A 20,573-nucleotide genomic window follows, 5' to 3' on the forward strand; every position below is an offset into this window, starting at 1 on the left:
GATCCTGTCCAATCACACATCAGATTTTATCCTGGCTGGGTTTGCATGAAGAACCAACCTGGACGCCAAACCTCATCCTTTCTTAGTCAGGCTCAGTTCTCTCTCAGCAGCGTTCTTTTCAAACATCATGACCACATCAAGACGAAAAGTTGTCTTTCAGAGGATATACTATTGACTCTGATGAAAAGTCAGATTCCCGTGGCAATCCTGAGTGTGACCAGATACTGGGAGTGCCTGACGTGAGGATTTCAGCACTCCAGGCTGAGGCCAGCTGAGGCTGGGGCAAGGAGCTTCAAGTTCAGTTCACCGTACTTTATGGAGAAGTGAGTGAGGCCCAGAGAGGCAAGGCTGTGAAGCTCCTGAGGGACAGAATCTGCACCCAGCCTCCTACTGTCTGGTGGAAGACTGTGTGGAAACATCCTACAACCACCCTGCGGGTCTCTCTCTACTCACTATGAGGGCTCCCCACGCTCCGAGTGCCTCACTTGTTTTCAAAGCTGCACCACCCTCTATAACAAGACGCAGTCTCTCCGCTGAGTAGGGCCCTGAGACAGGAAATCAGGGTGGCCAATAGCAGAGAAAGGGCTTTGAGGGCCCAGGTTTGCCCTGAGTGATGGGCTACCCCATGCTCTGAGCCCCTCAAAGAGCACTGTCCTTACGCCATCTGCATGAGCTCCAGGAATGGGAAAGGGTTTCTAAGGCACCGGCTGCTTTCTCGGCTGTCTCTCCCCACCCCCCAGCCGACAGAGCCAAGACACACAACCCCCCACCCCCCCAACTTTCCCTGTCCTGTTCCATTACTGTTTGCTGTTGCTTTGGAGCCTCATAAATAGGGCATTGAAAACACTTCCTGCAGCTGAAAGAAGCCCTGAGGAGTTTGTCTCATTCCCAGTGTGCCGCTCAGCAAGAGGTCCGGCCTTCTCTGCCGCAGTCTCTCTCGCCTGTTGTAATTCTGTCTGCCTCTTTCTGACTGCTGTGCCTCTCTTTCTGTTTGAGCCTCTCCGCACGCTCGTCCCTTCTGCCTGAGTCACAGCCCCTTGGGCTCTGCACCCCTATGCATCTGTCTCCCTTGCCCTGTCCTTCTGTCCTGGCGCCATACCCTTTCCCGGTGCCTTCCCTCTACTTCGAGAGGGCTCAGGCCCGGAAACAGCACCGGGGACTCTCGCGGCTTTCCCCTGCGTCTTACCAAGCCTGCCGGCCAGGAGGGCCGCGGGTCGGCAGCCCCAGGGTGGCCTGCAGCCAAGGGAGGGCGGAGCCCATCGGGGCGGGATTGGCTCTGGGTCCACCTCATAAAGCCGGGGGCGAGGGGCGCGCCGCGCTCTGGAGAAGCCGTGGAGGGGCACTGTGGTCTGACAGTCCCCGCAGGCTCAGTCGCAGCCCTACGGAGACATGCCCCGGAGCCCCCGGCCCGTGCCGAGCTGGGCGCTGCTGCTGCGGTTGCTGGCGCTGCTGCGGCCGCCGGGGCTGGGCGAGGCGTGCAGCTGCGCCCCCGCGCACCCCCAGCAGCACGTCTGCCACTCGGCGCTCGGTGAGTCCGGGGAGCTCTCGAGGGCCCCAGCTGTGGGTCAGGGTGTGTGGGGTCGAGGTGGGGCCGCGCAGCAGACCTGGAGTCCGGGGGGGAAGGGGTGGAGCTCAAATCCCGCCCCAGTTGCCTCCTGCTGCGGCCGGTGGGTTGGGCCGGGCCGGCGCCATAGCAACCCTGCAAGCGCAGAGACCCGCTGACTTGCCAGAGAATAAAAGACAGTGTAGGACTTCCCAGGAGGAGGAGTAGGAAAGAACCCGCCTGCCAATGCAGGAGACTCGAGAGACAAGGGTTCGATCCCTGGGTCGGGAAGATCCCCTGGAGAAGGGCATGGCAACCCAGTCTGATACTCTCGCCTAGGAAATCCCATGGAGGAGCCTGGTGGGCTACAGTCTATGGGGTTGCAAAGAGTCAGCTACAACTGAGAGAATGAGCACAAAGACAGTGTAAAGGCTCCACAGTGATCCCCAATCCCCTACCTACTGCAGTTATGGGATGTCACTGAACAAGTCTCAGGAACTATCCAGTGATTATTCTGATCCACTGGTTAGGGGGGTTGGGGGGAGGGGGTTCAGGGGGTTGGGCTTTCATGACAAACATCCCTCTGTATCCAAGCCTATAACTGAGGTTGTCACCACCGCGCCACTCCAACACTCACCCTTTACCCTTTCTCTCTGCCTGGAATGCCCTTCCTCAAAAACCCTTAGCTTCCTGGCAAACTCCTATTCATCCTTCAAAACCAGGGGGTCTCCTCTTCTCTGAAGGCTTCCTGACCCCTGGTGCTACCACAGCATCTCCAACATCTCTGTGCTCCTCCTGTGCTGTGCTGTTGGTCTTTGTAAGAGTGTTCTCCACTAGACCAAGAGTTCTGCAGGGTGGGGGTCCTGTCCTTAATCGTGCCTGTGGGCCTAGGACCCAGTGTTAGACCAGGCATGGAGGAAACAGGTTTTGATTAATATCCGAATGACAAAGAGATGAACTACCTCTGTGCACAGTGAGGATATTTATTAATTCAATAAACATTTGCCAACGTCAGCTTGGTTGGGCTCTCTCTGAGGTCCTGGGCTACAGCAGTGATGACTACACACTGACTGCCCTCAAGTGGCTCCTCCGCCCTGCCCGTCTCCACCCCACTGCACTCTGGGCTGCGGAGAACTCGACTCCCCAGGCCGGCAGGCAGAGTGGAGAGCCTCAAGGACCTGGGAGGCCCGAGGAGTTTGTTACTTCCAGAAATTAGAGAGGAGTATCCCTCACATGCAGCATCTTCCTCGAAACCTACTGAGACCTAAACCCAGAACCCCTCTGCAGAATTCTCCAGGGGGCCACAGGTCACCCAGATCCCAGGAGGATCGCTCCCACAGGCTGCTGAAGGTCCCCTCTTTTCTCTTCCTGTGCAGCTATCCGGGCCAAGATCTCCAGTGAGAAGGTAGTTCCTGCCAGCGCAGACCCTGCTGACCCTCAAAAAATGATCCGGTATGAAATCAAACAGATAAAGGTACATGGGGGCAGGACAGGGCGTCACCCCCTTGGGCTGTTAGGAGGAATTGGGGGCTGTGATCTGGGGGGTGGGGTGGGGCTGGGGGCTGGTGGTTCGGGCGGCCTGGCTCAGTGATGCTAGGAGTACAGATACTGGAGTGGATGATGTGTAGGGGACAGGCCATCGGAGCCAGAGGACAGTGCAGGAGAGGCCCTCAGTGCTTGTGCATGGGGCTGCTAGAGGCGCCTCCCTTCTCACTGGAAGAAACCAAGGTTTAATTATTTCTAGGGAGATGAGACCCAGTTGTGTCATCTGTGTGCAACGAGTCCTGAACTAGACTTTCACTTAACATTTTTAGATTAAGAAAAAGTTTTTCCTGTTAAGATATAAAGTACACTCACTGACTCAATACTGCTCTTTCATAATTGCCTTTCAGATGTTCAAAGGGTTTGAGAAAGTCAATGATATTCAGTATATTTATACGCCTTTTGATTCCTCCCTCTGTGGGGTGAAACTGGAAGCTAACAGCCAGAAGCAGTATCTCCTGACTGGTAAGCTAAAGACCAGCAGCAGCCCTATGAGTCTCTGCCCTGGGCACGCAGGCAAGGAGGAGCCCAGCTGACCTTGGGTAGCAAGCTGAGCCAGGTGGCATTTTCTTGGGCACAAAACAGCTGCGTTGCTAAGAGGTAGCCTGAGTTGGGAGAAGCCTTGGTAACCTCCCTGTGAGTGCCACTGCCTTCCTAGTTCACAGGCTGCTGTTCCAGCCTAGGGCAGCTGGTTCCATTTCCAAACAGCTTTAAGTGATGTAAGATTTTTGGTGCATGCATGCTCAGTCATGTCCGACTCTTTTGCGACCCCATGGACGGTAACCTGCCAGGCTCCTCTGTCCATGGGATTTCCCAGGCAAGGATACTGGAGCGGGTTGCCATTTCCTCCTCCAGGGAATCTTCCTGATCCAGGGATCGAACCCGCGTCTCTTGCACCTTCTGCATTAGCAGGCGGATTCTTTACCACTGAGCCATCTGGGAAGCCTAAGGTTTTTGGTATCTTGAGCCAAATTCTGCTGCTCTGAAACTGCCCCTGGTGGGTTCAGCTCTGCCCTCTGTTCCAGGATGGCCCTTCAGAGGCCTGAGGACAGTAGATACATGCACTCTAGCTCCAGGTTCTGCTGGCCGTGGTCCCCAGACCCCTTCCTGTCCTGGCCACTTTCAGCGGGATAGAGCCTGTCCCCGTCCCTCCCCGGCACTGGACCCTGAACCAGGGACCACACTGCAGGGGAGGTCTTAGTCACACAGAATAAAGGAGGACTGTGCATTGGCAACCTCACCCCCACATACACACAACACACACATGATAGTCGCTGTAGCCTACAACAGCATCAGCTTTAGGCGGCCGCGATGGCTCACACCCTTGGTTCGTGCCTGACTCACACCCAAAGCCTTTTTCTGGAAGTGCAGTAAAGCACAGGCCCTAACAGCAGCCTTGATTCTAATACGACTCTGTCTCCCAGACCTTGGGCCCAGCAGATCTCCTCATGTAGCACCGACTGGGACAGAATAGTTAAAGCACCTCACAAGAATCCAATCCATAACTGAATGAATGCAATACTGAATTATTTTGTTGTTCAGGGAGGGTATCTGTGTGGCTGTAGACAGGGAAGCCTCACTGTGTAAAGTGAAAGTAAAAGTGGAGTCGCTCAGTTGTGTCTGACTCTTTGGAACCCCACAGACTGTAGCCCCTCAGGCTCCTCTGTCCATGGGATTCTCCAAGGCAAGGATACTGGAGTGGGTTGCCATTTTCCTTCACCAGGGGATCTTCCCAACCCAGGGACTAAACCCAGGTCTCCCACATTACAGGCAGATTCTTTACCATCTGAGCCACTAGGGAAGCCTTCATTGTGTAAGTGGGATCTAAATTTTCCCTAAAGGATAAAATATATTTAGAAAGAAGGCCTGGAAAAGAAAAACACAGCAGGTGGGGAGAACGGAAGGAGGAATTCCATTCTCTGTCCATCCCTTCAGCAATGAGCGACCACCTCCTCACTGCCTGGCCTGGGGCAGGCAAGTGGAGATGCACTAACAGCCACAGTCCTCAAAGAGCTCCCTCACAGTTCAAGTCTAAGAAGTCACAGGTGTTGGAGGCCACGCAGGTCGGGGCCCCCCAGGTCTGAGGATGTGGAACTGTGCTGACCCGGGCACCTCTGGATGGGAGAGCAGGGGCAGGGCAGGCCCCTGAGCCCTCCAGGTCCCAGGCCCAGCTGACGGAGCCACCTCCTCCCTGAGCACCTGCCCTCTGCGAGGGGCTGTAGTGCATCAGGGATGCAGACACACGCTGGCTGCCTCACGGAGGTCAAGTCCACCTGAAGGTGGGGTTAAATGACAAAGCGTAGGCCTACTGAAAACTCATCCGTGGTGCCCATGGTCTGCAGGAGAAGATGCAGCCCTTCTGCCCAATACCCTCTGTGACCAGACCCAGCTGACCTCCCCAGCCTTGCCTCCTGTCACTACTCAGTGGCCGTTCCCAGCCCCTCATTTCCCCTGGAGCTTAAACCACTTGCAGGTGCAAAAGGTATTCTGCAGGGCTGTGCCCTTCTGTCCCAGTGTCCAGAAATCCCTCCCCAACTCGTCTGGCAGCTGAACTCCTACCCATCCTTTCAACGCCCAACACAAGCATCAGCTTAGACACCCTTCTTGCCCCCACCCCTTCCACAGACAGAGATAACTGTGTTTCCTTTGTTCTTATACCACATCCTGTATAGAATCATACAACAGTATCATTTTCTACTTGGTTGTCAACCTTGCATATTCACGGGAAGGACTGATGCTGAAGCTGATGCTCCAACTGCTTTGGCCACCTGACGCGAAGAGCTGACTCACTGGGAAAGACCCTGATGCTGGGAAAGATTGAGGGCAGGAGGAGAAGGGGACGACAGAGGATGAGATGTTGGACGGCATCACCGACTCAATGGACTTGAGTTTGAGCAGACTCTGGGAGATAGTGAAGGACAGGGAAGCCTGGCGTGCTGCAGTCCATGGGGCCGCAAAGAATTGGACACGACTGAGCACCTGAACAAAAGCAACAATTTGTCTTCCCTACTAGCTTTTAGCTCCTGAGGGGCAGAAATCCTGTCCTGTTTGTTTCCCGTATCCCTGGTACCAGGCCACAGTAGCTGCTCAGCCAGTAGATGGCTGACTGACTCAAGCTCTAAGAGCGGTGAGGGCTGGGACGGCCAGGGGTGGCTTTGCGGACAAGGTGGTACTCACAAGGGTCTCTGGAAAATAGGAATGAGTGTGATATGTAAAGAAGGAGAAGGGGGGAGACTCACCAAGATAGCACTGGAGCAGGACAAAGGTGGGAAAAGGTTGAAAAGGAAGAGACCTACTATGTATCAAACACCTTCTGTGGGTCCACAGCTGTGCTGGGAACTTCACAGACATTCTCTCATTTCATCTTGACAATAACCTTATTATTCTTATCTTTCAACTGAGAAGTTACATGGCTTTCTTATGGTCACACACTAGTAAATGATAGAAAAGAAGGGATTTCTGCCAAGTCCACATCCCTCTGTCCGCACCATGCAAATGGAAAGGCCTTTGCCCTACAACTCTCACTCATACAAACATCATCTGGTAATGGCTTTGATATAAAGACAGTAGAGGTTTTTCTTCCTGCACTGAGCCCCATGTCACCACTTCCACCACAAGATACTGAGGAGGCTGTGATTCTGCGCCTCTTCAAGAACTCCTGGAGCTCCACAAGCAAACTCCTCATGTCGGCTCTCCTCTATCTCCCCTTTAAGGTCAGATCCTCAGTGATGGGAAAGTCTTTGTCCATTTGTGCAACTACATCGAGCCCTGGGAGAACCTATCCTTTCTGCAGAGAGAGAGTCTAAATCACCACTACCATCTGAACTGTGGCTGCCAAGTAAGGACTGTTCGTTTCCAAGCTCTTCGGGGGTGGGTGAAGGGCCATGCAGCCTCATCCTTCGTGTACTCCCTCCTTCCCGCGCACGTGACCTATTCACTTGCTGTCCTAGAGGTCTGTGATGGATCAGGCATCGATCAAAGTTGGGGGTGGGAAAGCAACAAGGCCTGCAGCCCCTGAACTCAAGGTGCTTGCATTCTGACTGAGAAGGCAGCCGTCATATAAGACAGGCTGGGACAATACACTACCACTTAAAGAGAGTCTACTCTTTTTGTCAGGACCTGTGATGCTTAATTTATTTAAGATATTTAGTCTTTAAAGCAAATTTGTGAAGAGTTAAGATTTCCATTTTATGGTGAAGAAATTCATGCTGTAGGGAGTGAAGTGACTTGCTTAGGCCAGTGGTAGAGTAAGGGCCTTGGGGCTTTTGGGAGGCAATACTGTGTGTGGAGAGTACAGGGGAAAGACAACTAAGGGAGAAATGTGGAGACTTGGAAGGACCTTGTAAGCCAGGGGGCACTTGAGCGAGGCTGTAAGAACAGGTAGCAGTCTGAATGGCGAGGATGGAGAAAGGCCGCCCTACTCACCGGGATGCTGTGTGGCTCTGGCTCTAGATCACCACCTGCCACATGGCGCCCTGCGCCCTCTCGGCTCCCAACCAGTGCCTCTGGACAGACTGGCTGTTGGAACGGAAGCTCTACGGGTACCAGGCCCAGCATTATGTCTGCATGAAGCATGTGGATGGCACCTGCAGCTGGTACCAGGGACGCTTGCCCCTCAGGAAGGAGTTTGTTGACATCATCCAGCCCTAGGAGGGATCACCACAACCCTTTGAGAGTCCCGAAGACCAAGCCCTTTCCCTTCCTGGCAGGGCGCTGGCTGTCCCCACCTGCTTCATGGATGCCAGACAAGGGGAAGTTATCAGGCGGACGGTGTGGCCAGCATGAGGGCAGGGATGGGGCGTGAGGCAGCTTGTGTCCGGGACCCCAGTCCAGAACACGTGGGCCAAGGGCTAGGGAAAGTAGCAGGACTTTTCTCTCCCACCCTCAGCTCTTCATCCTTGCCTCTGAACCTTCTAGTTGAGCTGGTATTTGTTACTGATTCTGGCTTAGTTTCTGCTTTCAAAGCTAGGACTATTCCTTTTTCTCCCCAGATAAGTGTGTTTTCTTTTTATCTTAACTGTTCTGACAGGGGAGAAATGATGACTGCTATACGTATGAGATGGGGTGGCCTTGTGCGATGTAAGACCAAGGTGGGTGACAGTATCATAAACAGGCTGACTTGGAGAAGTGAAAAGAACAACATCCTCTGGCTGTGTTTCATCTACTCCTCCAGTCTCAACTCATTCTGATCCTCTGACACGCTTTCACCTGTTTAGGGGAGTGACAAAGGGGGACAAGGAGTCATTCAGTGTGAAGCCTACAATGTAATCCCCTCTATACCATTCTTGGCACAGGGCCTGGCCCAGTTACCAAGACAAGAATAAACTTGGGTATTGTCTCTCCAGGTTGACTATACTTAATGTCTTCAACTGCTGTCCAAAAGGCTTCTCCTCTGTCTCCTTTAGAAAGTCCTCCTCTACTAGATTACTAATGCTTTCATTACTACTTCAAAACCTTTCTTAAGCTTAAAAAAAAAAAAAAAGCCTTTCTCTTTTAGAGTTGAAATTCCCCCTTAGCTTTTGAAACCTCACAGAGATCTTGGCGGTGGGGGGTGGGTGTCCTCTCTTGAGGGCACATTTTAGGCTAGAGGACAGGACAAAAAGAACACAAGGGCCCTTGCGGGAAAGGATGGTAGGTGAGGAATATACTTTGCAAGTGTTACAGTTCTTCAAGTGGTCAGCCTGCTTTGAGAACCACCCCCGCCCGGCCTTCTGCTCAGTCCTCTTGGACACCCTGAAATCTACAAGCACAGCCCCTGAGGGTTCCTCTGCCTCTACAAGCCTTCCTGACTTGTCTTGATGCGGGTCTTAAGGATTTATCAGGGACAAGTGCTTAAAGTTCCAGGGCCTCTCCCGGGGAAGCTCTGGCAAAGATGGAGAAGGTAGCTCTTCCCAAGGCCCCAAGGTTCTATACAGCTTGCTGATAAGCTGAGGCATGCACAAAACACCGGAAGAAGGTTCCACAGAAATGGTGCAAACGGAGATTCCTTCTGGAGATCTCTGTCCTGGAGCAAAAGACTTGGAAAGCTAAGGCAGAGAGTCTCCACTGGTGGGTTAAGTAGGCTTACCCACTGACCATGCAGGCCTGGGGCAGAGAACGTGGGGCCAGAGAAGAAGAATGGGGGAAAACATTAGAGGCAGCCTCTGTACAAACCGTCTATCCCATCGTTCTGCTCCTTCTGCCATCCTGGGATGGCCTCAGAGAAGGCAGAGTGAAACCCTTGTCTTATCTGAATTTTGAGGAAGTGTCTGGTGAATAATATCAGGAACAATAGCTTACATCTGAGGAGCACTCCACACTCCTCACAGACTATTTGCTTAAAGAATCTCACTGAAATCATGCAAGTGCCATGTTAGCTATCCTGGCCAGGAATTGTTAAGCCCACTCTCCTTTCGGATTGGGATGCTGACACGTAGTGAGGGAATAACCGTCTGTGACTGGTGGCTAGAATCGCAAGCAGCAGGATCTTCTGACTATTGATCCATCTAGGTTGTTACTCTCAGCTTTTGATAAAATGCCCCTGTTTCTGCTCTTTCCTATTCTGTCTCCAAGTTTTAGAGACAGAGGGCTGTCTGTGGCCTCACAAAGCAGGTCTGCAGTTCAACCTCAGTAGAGTCTCTGGGGTTGAGAGGCTGAGGCCCTCCTCAGAGGCCCACACGGCTAAGCTCGGAGCGCAGGCAGCAGAGACTGATGCCCCCTCTCAGTCACCTACCATTTCTTTGTGGTTGGGGTAGTAAGTCTGCTCAATGAGCGGGAACTTTTCTCCTCCCAGTGTCTTGTAGATGGCCACCAGCTGGGCAAACTGCAAAAGAGAAACAAAGGTTTCAGTTTACCCAGACAGCTTCTGGAACAGACAAAATGGCGATCCATTGAACAAATATTTATTGAGCATCTGCTCCACTGAGGGCTTTGTACAAAGTGCTCTGAGGATATGAAAGAGGTGTCCCACCCTCTATTCTCCAGGAACAGATGCTTCTGTTGAGGAAGGGAGAGAGTGAGCTAGTATTCATTCAGTGCCTACCCAGTGTTAATGATATTTCATTTAATCCTCATATCAAACTGATGAGCTAGGGTTCTTTATCATCCTTATTTTACACATGAGGCTCAGGAAGGGTAGGTGACTGCCTAAAGCCACAGTGCTGCAAAAAAAGGGACAGCTGGGGTTGAAATTTTGGTCTCTGTAACTCTAAACACCATCATCCCTAGAGATGGAAAGTGATGAAGCTGGATGGGGGAACAAGGGGTCCAGTCTGGGAAATTCAAATGCCAAGGAAAAGAAAGGGAGGGTGGAATCATGGAATGCAGCAAAGACAGACCCCGTCTTCTGGACTTACTGCTCATCTAAGCACTGACCTCACCGGACCCTTCACCTGTGAACAGCTCCAGGGAGAAGGGGTGAAGCGCACATACTGAAATGTCAGGGTCTGCCTTTGGCAAACATGTAGCGCCCCTGGTGTCCCCTGCCCACCCCGCTACTTTATAAGTGGAGAAACTGAGGCCCAGAGAGGTTGCTCAGTCAAGGTCACACAGCAGTTAAGCCAGATTCATAGCCAGACCCCTTTAGTCCTAACCCGTAACTCTTCCTTCTCCTTCATGTAGCTGCCTTTCAGGCTCTAAAGAGACCATGCTCTTCCCACAGGAAACTTTCCAGTTCAATCCGTTCACACTCATTCCCCACCTCCACACACACCCACCCCAAAGCACTGGCAGCGGCAGTGATCCAGCGTCTTCTCTCTCGTGCTACTGGGTTCACGCTCTAAGCCACTGATACCTGGAACTGCTGGAAGGAAGAGTTGCCAGATCAAACCGACCTTCTGTTTACTAAAGAAGGGAAAGATAGAACATTTTTCAAAAACCCAGTTCCTGTTTTCAATCAGTGATGTTAGCACGTGTGTTGGTACGGGGAGACAATAAAAGCCAGAGCTTGGTTGTTAGAAAACCAGAGTCTTCTGATTCTTCTTGTTCTGCCTTGAACTTGCTAGGTGTCCTTGGACAAATGATGTCTCCTCTCCAGGCCTCATTTTCTTCATGTATAAAATAGACAACTGAATTTGATCAGTTCTTCAAACTTTTTAACCACACTAAAAAAAAAAATCTTTTCATTATATTTCCTCCTAAACTCCATGATGAGACTGCTGTTTAGTGATCATTGGCTGTGGTCCTTTTGTGAGTAGAGATAGAATCTGTTATTTTTGAAATGCTGAGAAACATTGGAGTTTCTGGGTCACTTTCCTCAGTGACACGCAGTTGGTGGCTCTAGATCTCGAGGCCTCCTCTGGGGCTGCAAGTATGACTGATGGACCCCCAAGGCCCTAAGATTTTATTATTGGAAGAGACTTCAGAGAGTCTCTAGACCAGACATCTCATCTTACAGATGAGGAGACCAAGGCCGGAGCAGCAAAGGGGAGCACAGGCTCCCACATCGTGCCTGGAGTCGGGGCTGTGCTGGGACAGGGCCCAGGCCCCTCCCCGCCCAGTGCGCTCGTCACTGTACCCGGCCATCCTTGCTGGTGTTCTCTGGTTCTTCCATGTTCTCTGACTGCCAAGACCACCCCTCAGACCTTTCCTGCATTCTCCAACTCCCTCCGCGACCTCATCTGACCTTTAGGTCCTGGCTGGCCGCTTGGAATGACTGGACTCCTTCTCGGCGTCTGGATACCTGCCTGAGCTCCCGAGGCCCTCCAGCCTCCCCAGCCAGCTGATGCCAGCTCTGCCTCACAACCTCTGTCCTGCTGCAGCCCACGCCGTGGCGCAGCACCAAGGCATGTGGGGCCCTATCTTCCCAGCATGTGGGAGAGTTACACAGACTCCACGCTGATGCCAAGAAGGCCCCCGGCAGGCTCCCAGAGCCCTGGCACACTCAAGACTAAGGTGGCGGCCAGTTCCCATGCACTAGCTGGGTCCCGGGGGCTCACGCTGCCCGCCTCCACCTTCTGTAGTCCCTCTGCTCAGACTGCTAGGCCTGGCATCTGACTCCTGCCTGCCTCCTTGGAAACTCGGCCTCAGTCACAGCATACAGTCACCAATTAAACAAAAGTAATACCTGATAAGGGTTATTTCCTCTCCACATAGACAAAAGAGTGCATTTGGAGCTGGGGGTGGTATTGGCAATGAATAGGAAGATAATGCTCAGCATAACCATTTATCCAATGTATCAGGAAAGATTTCTCAGATGAAATGGGATTTCAAGATCAGTCTGAATTTAATATGTTACCCTGATCCCTCCTGGAAATAAAGTGCTTCAATTACACTCTTGTGCATTTGCCTCTAAAAAAACCCACATAGAGTGACAGGATTTTCAGATAAATCTGCAGCAAGATGGCAGGCGGCACTCTTGCTCTCCCTGGCATTCTTGCTACTTTCACTGATAGGTCTTGCTTCTGCTTCCAAACTCCCCATGTGCCTGCCACGGGCAATCTATGAAATAGCGGATGTGCTCAGAGACAAGGTGGAACCTTCCCAACACGGCTGAGGCCTCTCCTCACGCCAGGAGCAGCCACAGTAGAGACACTTAGAAAACACACACCAAAGTCTCAGAGGGAAGTCCCCGTCACAGTCACCAGATTTGTTCATCCCCATGAACAGGCAAAGAACAATATATAAAATGCCATTAGTGTGGCAGCTGCTTAGTGAAAATGAACGGAGAACTTGGTGTGTGGCCAGGGAGCCCTGCTATTCCCCTGCAATGCCAACGGCAATGTGCTGGGACTGTGAACAGGTGAGAATGTGAACCCTCACCAGATCCCAGATCCCAGGAGGGGCAAAGCCCCAGCCCAGGCTTTCTGACCCGCCCCTCCCTGGCCGCTGGCACAGTTCTGGAACATGCAGCACGGAATAAGTTTCTTTCAGATCCCCAACACTGGGGGCTGTGACACCAGGCTGGCAGACTGGGGGCAGGTACTGCGATTACTCCTCGTTTCATCCTCATGCTCAGCCGCTCTGAGCTGAGTCGTGTCTGACTCTTTGTGACCCCATGGACTGTAACCCACCAGGCGCCTCTGTCCATGGGATTTTCCAGGCAAGGATACTGGAGTGGGTTGTATTTCCTTCTCTAGGGGATCTTCCCAACCCAGGGATCAAACCTGCATCTCCTGCATTGGCAGGCAGATTCTTTTATCACGGAGCCACTGGGGAAGCCTCCACTCCTAGTTTACAGACAAAGAAACCAGAGCACAGACTGGTTTAGTCAGGAGGCTGATTAGCGAGATTGCCCAGAAAAAAAGCTGATACTAGCAGAACCACCCTGTGTGGCTATGAGGGAGCCAAATTCTAGTAAGTATTGAAGGGGTGAGGGAGGAAAGGGCTAGGGCATGAGTGCAGTGTGGAAGGCCGTGTGACTAAGGGGAAGCTTGTTGAAGCCCTCATATGCGCTCTCCTGTGATCAGCAACCCATTCAAATCACACAAGTCCTGAAGCTGGTTTCTGCAGAACTCTCGGACTGCAAGCCCTCAGGCCAGACAGAGAGAAAGGCTGAGCAAGGGGCCGCTACAGCAGCTCTCAGATCTTTCGACTCCTTGCTCACTGGTCTTCCTCTCACACTGCCAGGTCTCCCCGGCTCCCAAGGAAATAGGAGGACTGAGTTCAGGTGAAAGAGTAGAGGTGACGGGTCCTTCTGGTTAAAAAAAGAAAACACCCCCGCTCCAGCTCCCTGAGCGGGAGAAGCTTGGGGTCTGCGAACTCCACAATCAGCCACCAGTGCCATGACCCTTGGCAAGCCAGTGTGTGAGAGCTGAAATAACCCTCGAAAAACAAGAAGAGAAGGATGTGACTAGGGGCAGGTGTTTCCTTCTGAGAGGAGCAGCCTGGAGCGGCAGAGTTCTAGGAGCTGGATCTCCTCGGCGGTCAGAGGGGAAGCTGGAGCAGCCTAGAACCATCTCAGGCCGCTTCCTCTCCCAGCTGCACTCTTCTCTCTGCTCAGATGCTTCCACTGCCTCCAAGATTTCCAGACTAGCCCAGGAAGAGACCACCAGACCAGCTTCTTCCTCACATGGTAACCCCGCTTATGCGAGGGATGGTGTCAGAGAAATCCTGGCTCTGAAACTTTGGTGAGTTACTGAATCCTCTCTGGGTCTCATTTCTCTGTAAAAAGTGATAATAATGATAATAATAACACCTTCCTTGTAAAGCTATTATGAGGATTAAATGAAGTTCATGTAAGAAAATCTCCGAAGCTGGCATCACATAGTAAGTGGTCTTATACTCCTTACCTTCTTTCAGAAAATGGTCACATCTCTGCCATGAAGGAGTGAGAGCCAATTATCTCAGAGGGCACGTGCAGAGCATAAAAGTGTCTGATTTGGTACGTGTATGGATGAATCTCATTTGAAGGTTGCTGAGACACTTGGTAGGACTCTGACACTAACATCCCTCTGAGGTGCACCATCCCCTTGGTCCCCAGTGGCCTCAGGCCTTTCCAATGGTTAGATCTTTCAGAGGCAAGAATTAGGTGTTTTTATTGCTATACCTGATGGCTGCAGACCTGGAAGGGCTCCTTCACAGAATATTTGTGTGACTCTGCTGTGAGCCCAAAGGTCCTTTCTGCAGCAGAGGCAGCCCAGCCCATGACAACAAAGTCTTACTGTGAGAGGCGGCCCCACCCCGTGCCCCAGCTGAAGCTCCTCCCATACCCTCTCAGCTGGCCCCTCACGGTGTCTGGATCAACAGAGGTCCTTCTGGGGACCCGGAGACAGAGGATCAGAATGCTGCCCTTTTACCTGAGGGAAGGGGGATTCACTCACCACCCATGGCTTGTCACAGAAGTTGTAAATGGACTCCAGGGAGTTGATGCTGGGGAGGCCTGCATACTGCATGCCAATGATCAGGTGGCGGAAGTCCTCATTCTCTGCCATGCCGAACGCATGCTGCCGGATGAGCACAAAGTCTGGCCGGAAGGACCTGGAAAGAATGTAGAAGCAAGTTTGCCACCAACCAGAACCTCAGGACACATATCCTCTTGTCTCCCATCTCCAAAGCCCAAGACAGGGAAGGGGTTACCTGAGCTAAGACCCTCATTTTGTTATGACTGTTTTCTTACGGACTAGGAAATGCGGTATTATGTAGGCACGTCTCAAAGGAGATTTGAACAGATTTCTGAAATTCTTTTCCTCTGGAAAAGACCCTGATGCTATGAAAGATTGAGTGTGGGAGGAGGAGAGGGTGACAGAGGATGAAATGGTTGGATGCCATCACTGACTCAAAGGACATGAGTTTGAGCAAACTCCGGGAAATGGTGAAGGACAGGTGAGCCTGGCGTGCTGCAGTCCATGCGGTCACAAAGAGTCGGACATGACTGAGCGACTGAACAATTCCTCTGGGTTAAGCACTGTCTTTTTCTAAGGTGCAGAAGCCGTTGCGGAGGAGGGAAGAAACACTTTTAGACTGCCACACCTTAAGTCAACAAGAATTTTCTGTATCCCTGTGGATGAGAGTGGAAGCTCCTGTGGCTCTGGAGTTGGCACCCCGAGAGGGTTCCAGCAGACTCGGAAGACACCACACTTGGCTGATTTCACTGCCCTGCTCCAAAGATCCCTGACCTCAGCGTCCTGCTCTGACTCCTCAAGCTGTTCCTTAAAGATGCCGGGCCCCTAGCAGCTCCCCAGGTGAACCAGGGTCCAGGCTCACTGAGAACAGATGCCAAACACCCTAGTGTTATTCCTCCAAAGCAGATTTAGGGAGGGGCACAAATGTTTCCACAGAGCTGAGGTTGAGCAACTGGCTACAGGAAGCTGAGAGTACAGTATGTTCCCGGGCACGGAAAGGCTCCCTGTGTTTCACCTCCAGACAGCAGAGCTCCATAGGATCAGGGCCCCGACTTCATGCCCTGATTCCTGAGGAACCTCACCTTCCCAGACAGCCAGTTCTGCGGCAGCATCTCCCCTCAAGGCTCCAGGCCTCGGCCATTTCACACATGTACAGTGATGGACCTGGTTCTCTGCCCTGAGACCCAGTCAATTTCCACCTACTGCTCCAGCCCTACCTGGGCTCAGAGATCAGTCTTCCAAAGTAGAGGTGGGAGGACCCCCACTCAGTCACTCAGGAGAGTGACCATCAAGTCAGCTGGTGTGTGCTCCGACCTCCTTGCGCCCAAGTTCTGGGAAACTGGCTCCGTCTATACGCCTGAGACCAAGCCTTACATCCCGGTTACTGAAACTGAGCTTTAGGCTTGCGGTCAGCCCCGAGTCCCCACACTGCTGACGGGAGGGGCCCGCCTCGTTTTTGCCGCATCCCTCCCAGCACCCTGACGTGGGCCCTCTTGTCGCCACGGATCCCCATGACCTGCTCCATCTGCAGCTGGGGGAGCCCACCACTGTCTCTAGAAGGAGCGTCCTGCGTGCTCCCCGACCAAGGGTGGGCAGCTCCTTTCTGTGCTCAGTCTCCAGGATGGATAAGCCACACTCCCTGACATTCGGCTCCAGACACCTGACTCTGTCTTCCCTGTCATGGACCAGGTCCTGTTGGACGCTGGCGGCCTCGGAGTCAGGGCAATGCAGGTTGAGAAAGGGAAAAGGGTGAAGTGAAGGCTCTTCCTGGAGCAAGACCCTGATGTCTGGAACCCTGAAGCCACCCTGAGTCCTGGGAAAGAATAACAATGTGGAAACCATGCTCCCTCATCTGGAATTTTCATCACCTCCCACAGAGAATTGTTGTGTTACAATTGATGACATCTACATGTCACCTAGCACCCCACCTGCAGTGTAAGTGCTTTGTAGTTGCAAATTTTCTCCCACTCACAATGTCCCTTCTGGCCCAGGCTTTCCTATCAGACTTAGGAGTTCCCAGAAATTTGGAGGATAGAACCCTGGGAAGGGTGCTAAGAGAACTCACATAGAACACAGGGCTCTGCTGCCAACTCACTGAGTGAACGGAAGCAAATCCATGCATAATGGGAGGCTGGGCCACAGCAGAGGCTTTTAACCTCCCCCCGGCTCTTTTCTTCAAAGGCAATGGAATCGTGTTTTCCAGGGGAAATACACTGACAGATAAAAGTCCAGAGCTACACTGGCTGGGGTGGGGCCAGAGTCCTGCAACACCTCTGACAGGAATCATCCAGTGGCTGCAAAGTGAGCTCTGAGTCCACAGAGCTTCCTTCACCAAGGAACTAAGACATCTCCAAGGGCCAGAGCCAGCTTTCTCTGCCTCCTTCCACCACCGCCACACAACACATGTCATCAAGGTCTGTACACTACACGTGGCACGCCAGAGACGGTGGCAGTGACCCCGAGGACAGAAAGGACCTTACCGGACCACCTTTGTGCCATTCCGGAGCACCTGCATATCCACGGCGTAGGTACCATCTGCATGGGCCACCAGGTTGAGCTCCGAAAATTCCGCCTGGGAAATAACAGGAGGGGATTAAGAGCGTGGATTTCACCTTATGTGTTTCTTACTATGATAGAACATAACTAAATAAAATCAGCAGCAGGGGAGTAAGCCCCACAGTCCTGATTCTGAGAGGCACCCCCATAAAGCAGCAGCAGCAGCATCTTTTCCACCAAACATGTATTTACAGTTTGCAAAGCATTTTCCCAAACTGATCCCATCTACTCTCATAGCCACTCTATGAGGCAGGAGAGGCAGAAATAATTATCCTTATTTACCAAAGGAGCAGTTACAGGACTTTTCTGGACAAACAAAGCTTACTGTTGACCGAGACGGGAGCAAAACTCAGGGCTTCCGACTCCCCACCCAGCATCTTTTCTGCTGCCTCTCTGCATAGCAGGAACGCAAACTGAGGCAAACGTGCCCTTTCTCAGTCTCAACATAAAAGCACTAAGTCTTCACTTAGGAAATCGGGTTTCGGTGCTGCTCTGGCTCAATGAGATGCATAAGATGTTCAGGCAAGTTACTTATTCTCTCTGGGTGGACAGTTTCTCCCATCTATAAGATGGAAATAATTTTAATCAACCTTGCCTAACAAGTTATTCTAAGAACTGAATGCAGCAATGGATAGAAACAGTAAATCAGTAAATCCCAGCACACTGTGTAAGGAATGATGAGTAGTTTCTATCGTTACATAGAAAATACATGCCCTGTGTAAAGTGGACATCCCCCCTCCCCCACTCAAACAGACCGAATCTCTATTTATTCATGGAGCAAAGGGTACGGGAAGAGAAAAACTGAGCCTTTCAGGACTTCACTGCATTAAAACCAGGAGGTGTTCTTTGCTAAGTTCTCTCTGAAGTGCAGCCTTAGGCACAGAGGAGGCCTCACTGGAGGCTGCACAACTGAGTGGCAGACATGCATCTACCGAGGTGTGGCCATGTCCTCGGAAGACATTCCTCTACAGCGTCCCTCAGCCCAAGGACCCTGCACCCCCAGAGGCCCTGAGAGCCTCACTGCTTGCCTCCCTACAGACCCCAGAGCCACGAAGAGAACTCAGGGGAGTCGAAAGATGCAGCCTTCAAGACCAGGTCTCAGAGAGGGAGACGTCCTGGAAAGGGTAGGGGGAGGACGTACAGAGCCTAGAAGCTAGTGATGAACCCTGATCTTTCCACTTGGCAGCACCAGATGGTGCACTCCAGAGTGTCAAGAGGGCCCCATGATGATGCAGGTGCAATCCTGGGCTCCCAGGTGGTTACCTGTTCCACTTTGATATCATAATCTCCAAGGACTTTTTTGCCCCGAAAGCACTTGGCCCTGGAAAAAAAGAAAAAGAAAAAAAAAAACAAAAACCCACACCTATTAGTTTTGTACAGGTGTTTGTCATCAGAAATTCACTCTCACAAAGATGAGGAGGACACGGCACACAGAATCCCAGAATGAGAGTCAAGAGACCTGGGTCAGTGTTAGACCTTAGTCTGCTACCAGATCACCATGAGAGAGCCTCGGGCAAACCATGGCCTTTCTTCTATAAAATAAACCAAAAGGCCTTTCACTCCCAGGCTTTGTGCTTTTATGGAAACAGCCGCTGTCATGTTTTGGCCAGAAAAGAAGTCCAGAAGGAGGATCTCCCTGACGTGACTCCTGCCAAAAACTAGGCCAATTTATACCTCTCCGTAGTTCCCTATCTTTCCCCATCCTGCGTGTCACTCTGGTTTTCTAGCTGGTTTCCACCCTCGGGATTTTAGTTTCTGAAGAAACTAAAACTATTTTACTGCTTCATACCCATACTTCCAGAAAGGATTTGAGGCAATTGATAATTTAAAAAGCAAATATAACCAACAAAACAAGGATGAAAGGACAGTCAATGAATGTAGAGAGTTAACTATACCAGAAAAATAGTGGGGGGCGGAGGGTAGGGGGCGGCAGTGGCGGGAGAGGCTTAGGAAAACTACTATAATTGAACACAAGACCTCTCCTGTGTTTCAGAGCAGTTATGGGAATGAGTCAAGCCTAGACAGACCGTGCTTACTGTCTTCCCATTTTGTCACAAGCCGGAGGAACTCACAGTACAGCTGCTGGTAAGGGGACAGTGTCTGTGCTTGTATTTATAGCCAGTGTTACTTTGCCCTTCACCTACCCTTCCTCTCATGAGAGTTTCTTGTCTGACTTTTTAGGCTGCTTCTCCATCTGTCAAAACGGCCTTTCCACACAGTACCTAGGTTGGCCTTGCTTTCCCAGTGCTTGAAATTTCAAATCAGCATGTCTCACTGGAGGGTTTCTAAAGTCCCTCTCCAAAACAAAGGTATAAACTAACATTTACTGGGAATCATATTCTAGGAATTATGTGTTAGTTGCTTTCAAGAACATCTCATTTAACTCTCATAACTACTTATGAGATGGGGAGAAGGGCATTCATTTTTGAGATAAGAAAACCGAGACGCAGAGGGAAAACTGGCATATTCAAGGTCATACAGCAAGTGAGTGACAGAAGCAATAATCACGCCCTAGTCTGAGCCCAGAGTTGTCGGCTCTGCACAGCACTGTCTTCCTCATTCTTGCCATCTTCATTCCCACCATGACGAAAACTGACTTGATGTGTATGCTATGTCACAAGTTTCTTCTCCCATTTTCCTTCCTCCACTGAAAAGGCACTTGATGTGAGCACTAGCTGCATTTCAAATACTTCCCGCCCTAGCTCCTGTGAACTGCCCAGGATGGGGCCAGGCTATTTCCTTTCCTCTCTGGTCCTGGAACAGTCTGTTCCAGGAAGCTGTCATTTGTCCTGTCCAAGTCCCGGGCTACCCTCAAATTGCTCCTTTGAGGCACTCAGCCATCCTAGAGCTGGATCACCGAAGTTCATCTCCCTACCTCTGTCCCAGTTCCTTACTGTGCTTCATCAGCTTGCTTCCAGAGTCCTGTTCAGCACCCATAACTCAGCAAGCCCCTCAGGCAAAGGGCATGTAGCATATCCAGTCCCTTTCATGGTTCCATCTTATGTGTGGCTTTAAGTAATAGTCTACGCACTGCACTATCACTACTCTGGGGATCTTGTGGACTCCGTAGGTCTTTGTCCACGACTCAAAACAGAAGGAACTGGAATAAAATGATCCCATGAGGTTTCTCGTTTGTGTTGGTGAGGTGTGTCTACCTTGCTACCAGCAATGCT

At 51.6% G+C, this 20,573-nt stretch overlaps 2 protein-coding genes across 3 annotated transcripts in view; one reads left to right on the top strand and one right to left on the bottom strand.

Annotated features, from left to right (window-relative positions):
* SYN2 (synapsin II) overlaps window positions 1–20,573 on the bottom strand; it is a 150,005-nt gene that overhangs the window by 30,763 nt on the left and 98,669 nt on the right. The window contains exons 2-5 of the mRNA XM_065933958.1: window positions 18,664–18,721; window positions 17,325–17,416; window positions 14,824–14,980; window positions 9,798–9,887 (exon numbers count right to left, since the gene is read on the bottom strand). Coding sequence (XP_065790030.1) covers window positions 9,798–9,887; window positions 14,824–14,980; window positions 17,325–17,416; window positions 18,664–18,721 — 397 coding nt within the window. The remainder of the gene's footprint in view (window positions 1–9,797; window positions 9,888–14,823; window positions 14,981–17,324; window positions 17,417–18,663; window positions 18,722–20,573) is intronic.
* On the top strand, window positions 1,025–12,321 carry TIMP4 (TIMP metallopeptidase inhibitor 4). 2 transcript variants are annotated; one of them, XM_065933961.1, is made up of 5 exons: window positions 1,025–1,528; window positions 2,920–3,017; window positions 3,436–3,550; window positions 6,799–6,923; window positions 11,694–12,321. In XM_065933961.1, exons 1-5 carry the CDS (start codon window positions 1,390–1,392, stop codon window positions 11,715–11,717), a joined length of 501 nt encoding a protein of 166 aa, XP_065790033.1. In that variant the 5' UTR covers window positions 1,025–1,389; the 3' UTR covers window positions 11,718–12,321. The 2 variants fall into 2 exon arrangements, with proteins under 2 accessions (XP_065790033.1, XP_065790032.1); XM_065933960.1 differs by having other exon boundaries at window positions 1,037–1,528; window positions 7,538–12,321.

This window comes from Muntiacus reevesi, chromosome 4 (assembly GCF_963930625.1).
Source record: "Muntiacus reevesi chromosome 4, mMunRee1.1, whole genome shotgun sequence".
Taxonomy (NCBI): Eukaryota; Metazoa; Chordata; class Mammalia; order Artiodactyla; family Cervidae; genus Muntiacus; species Muntiacus reevesi.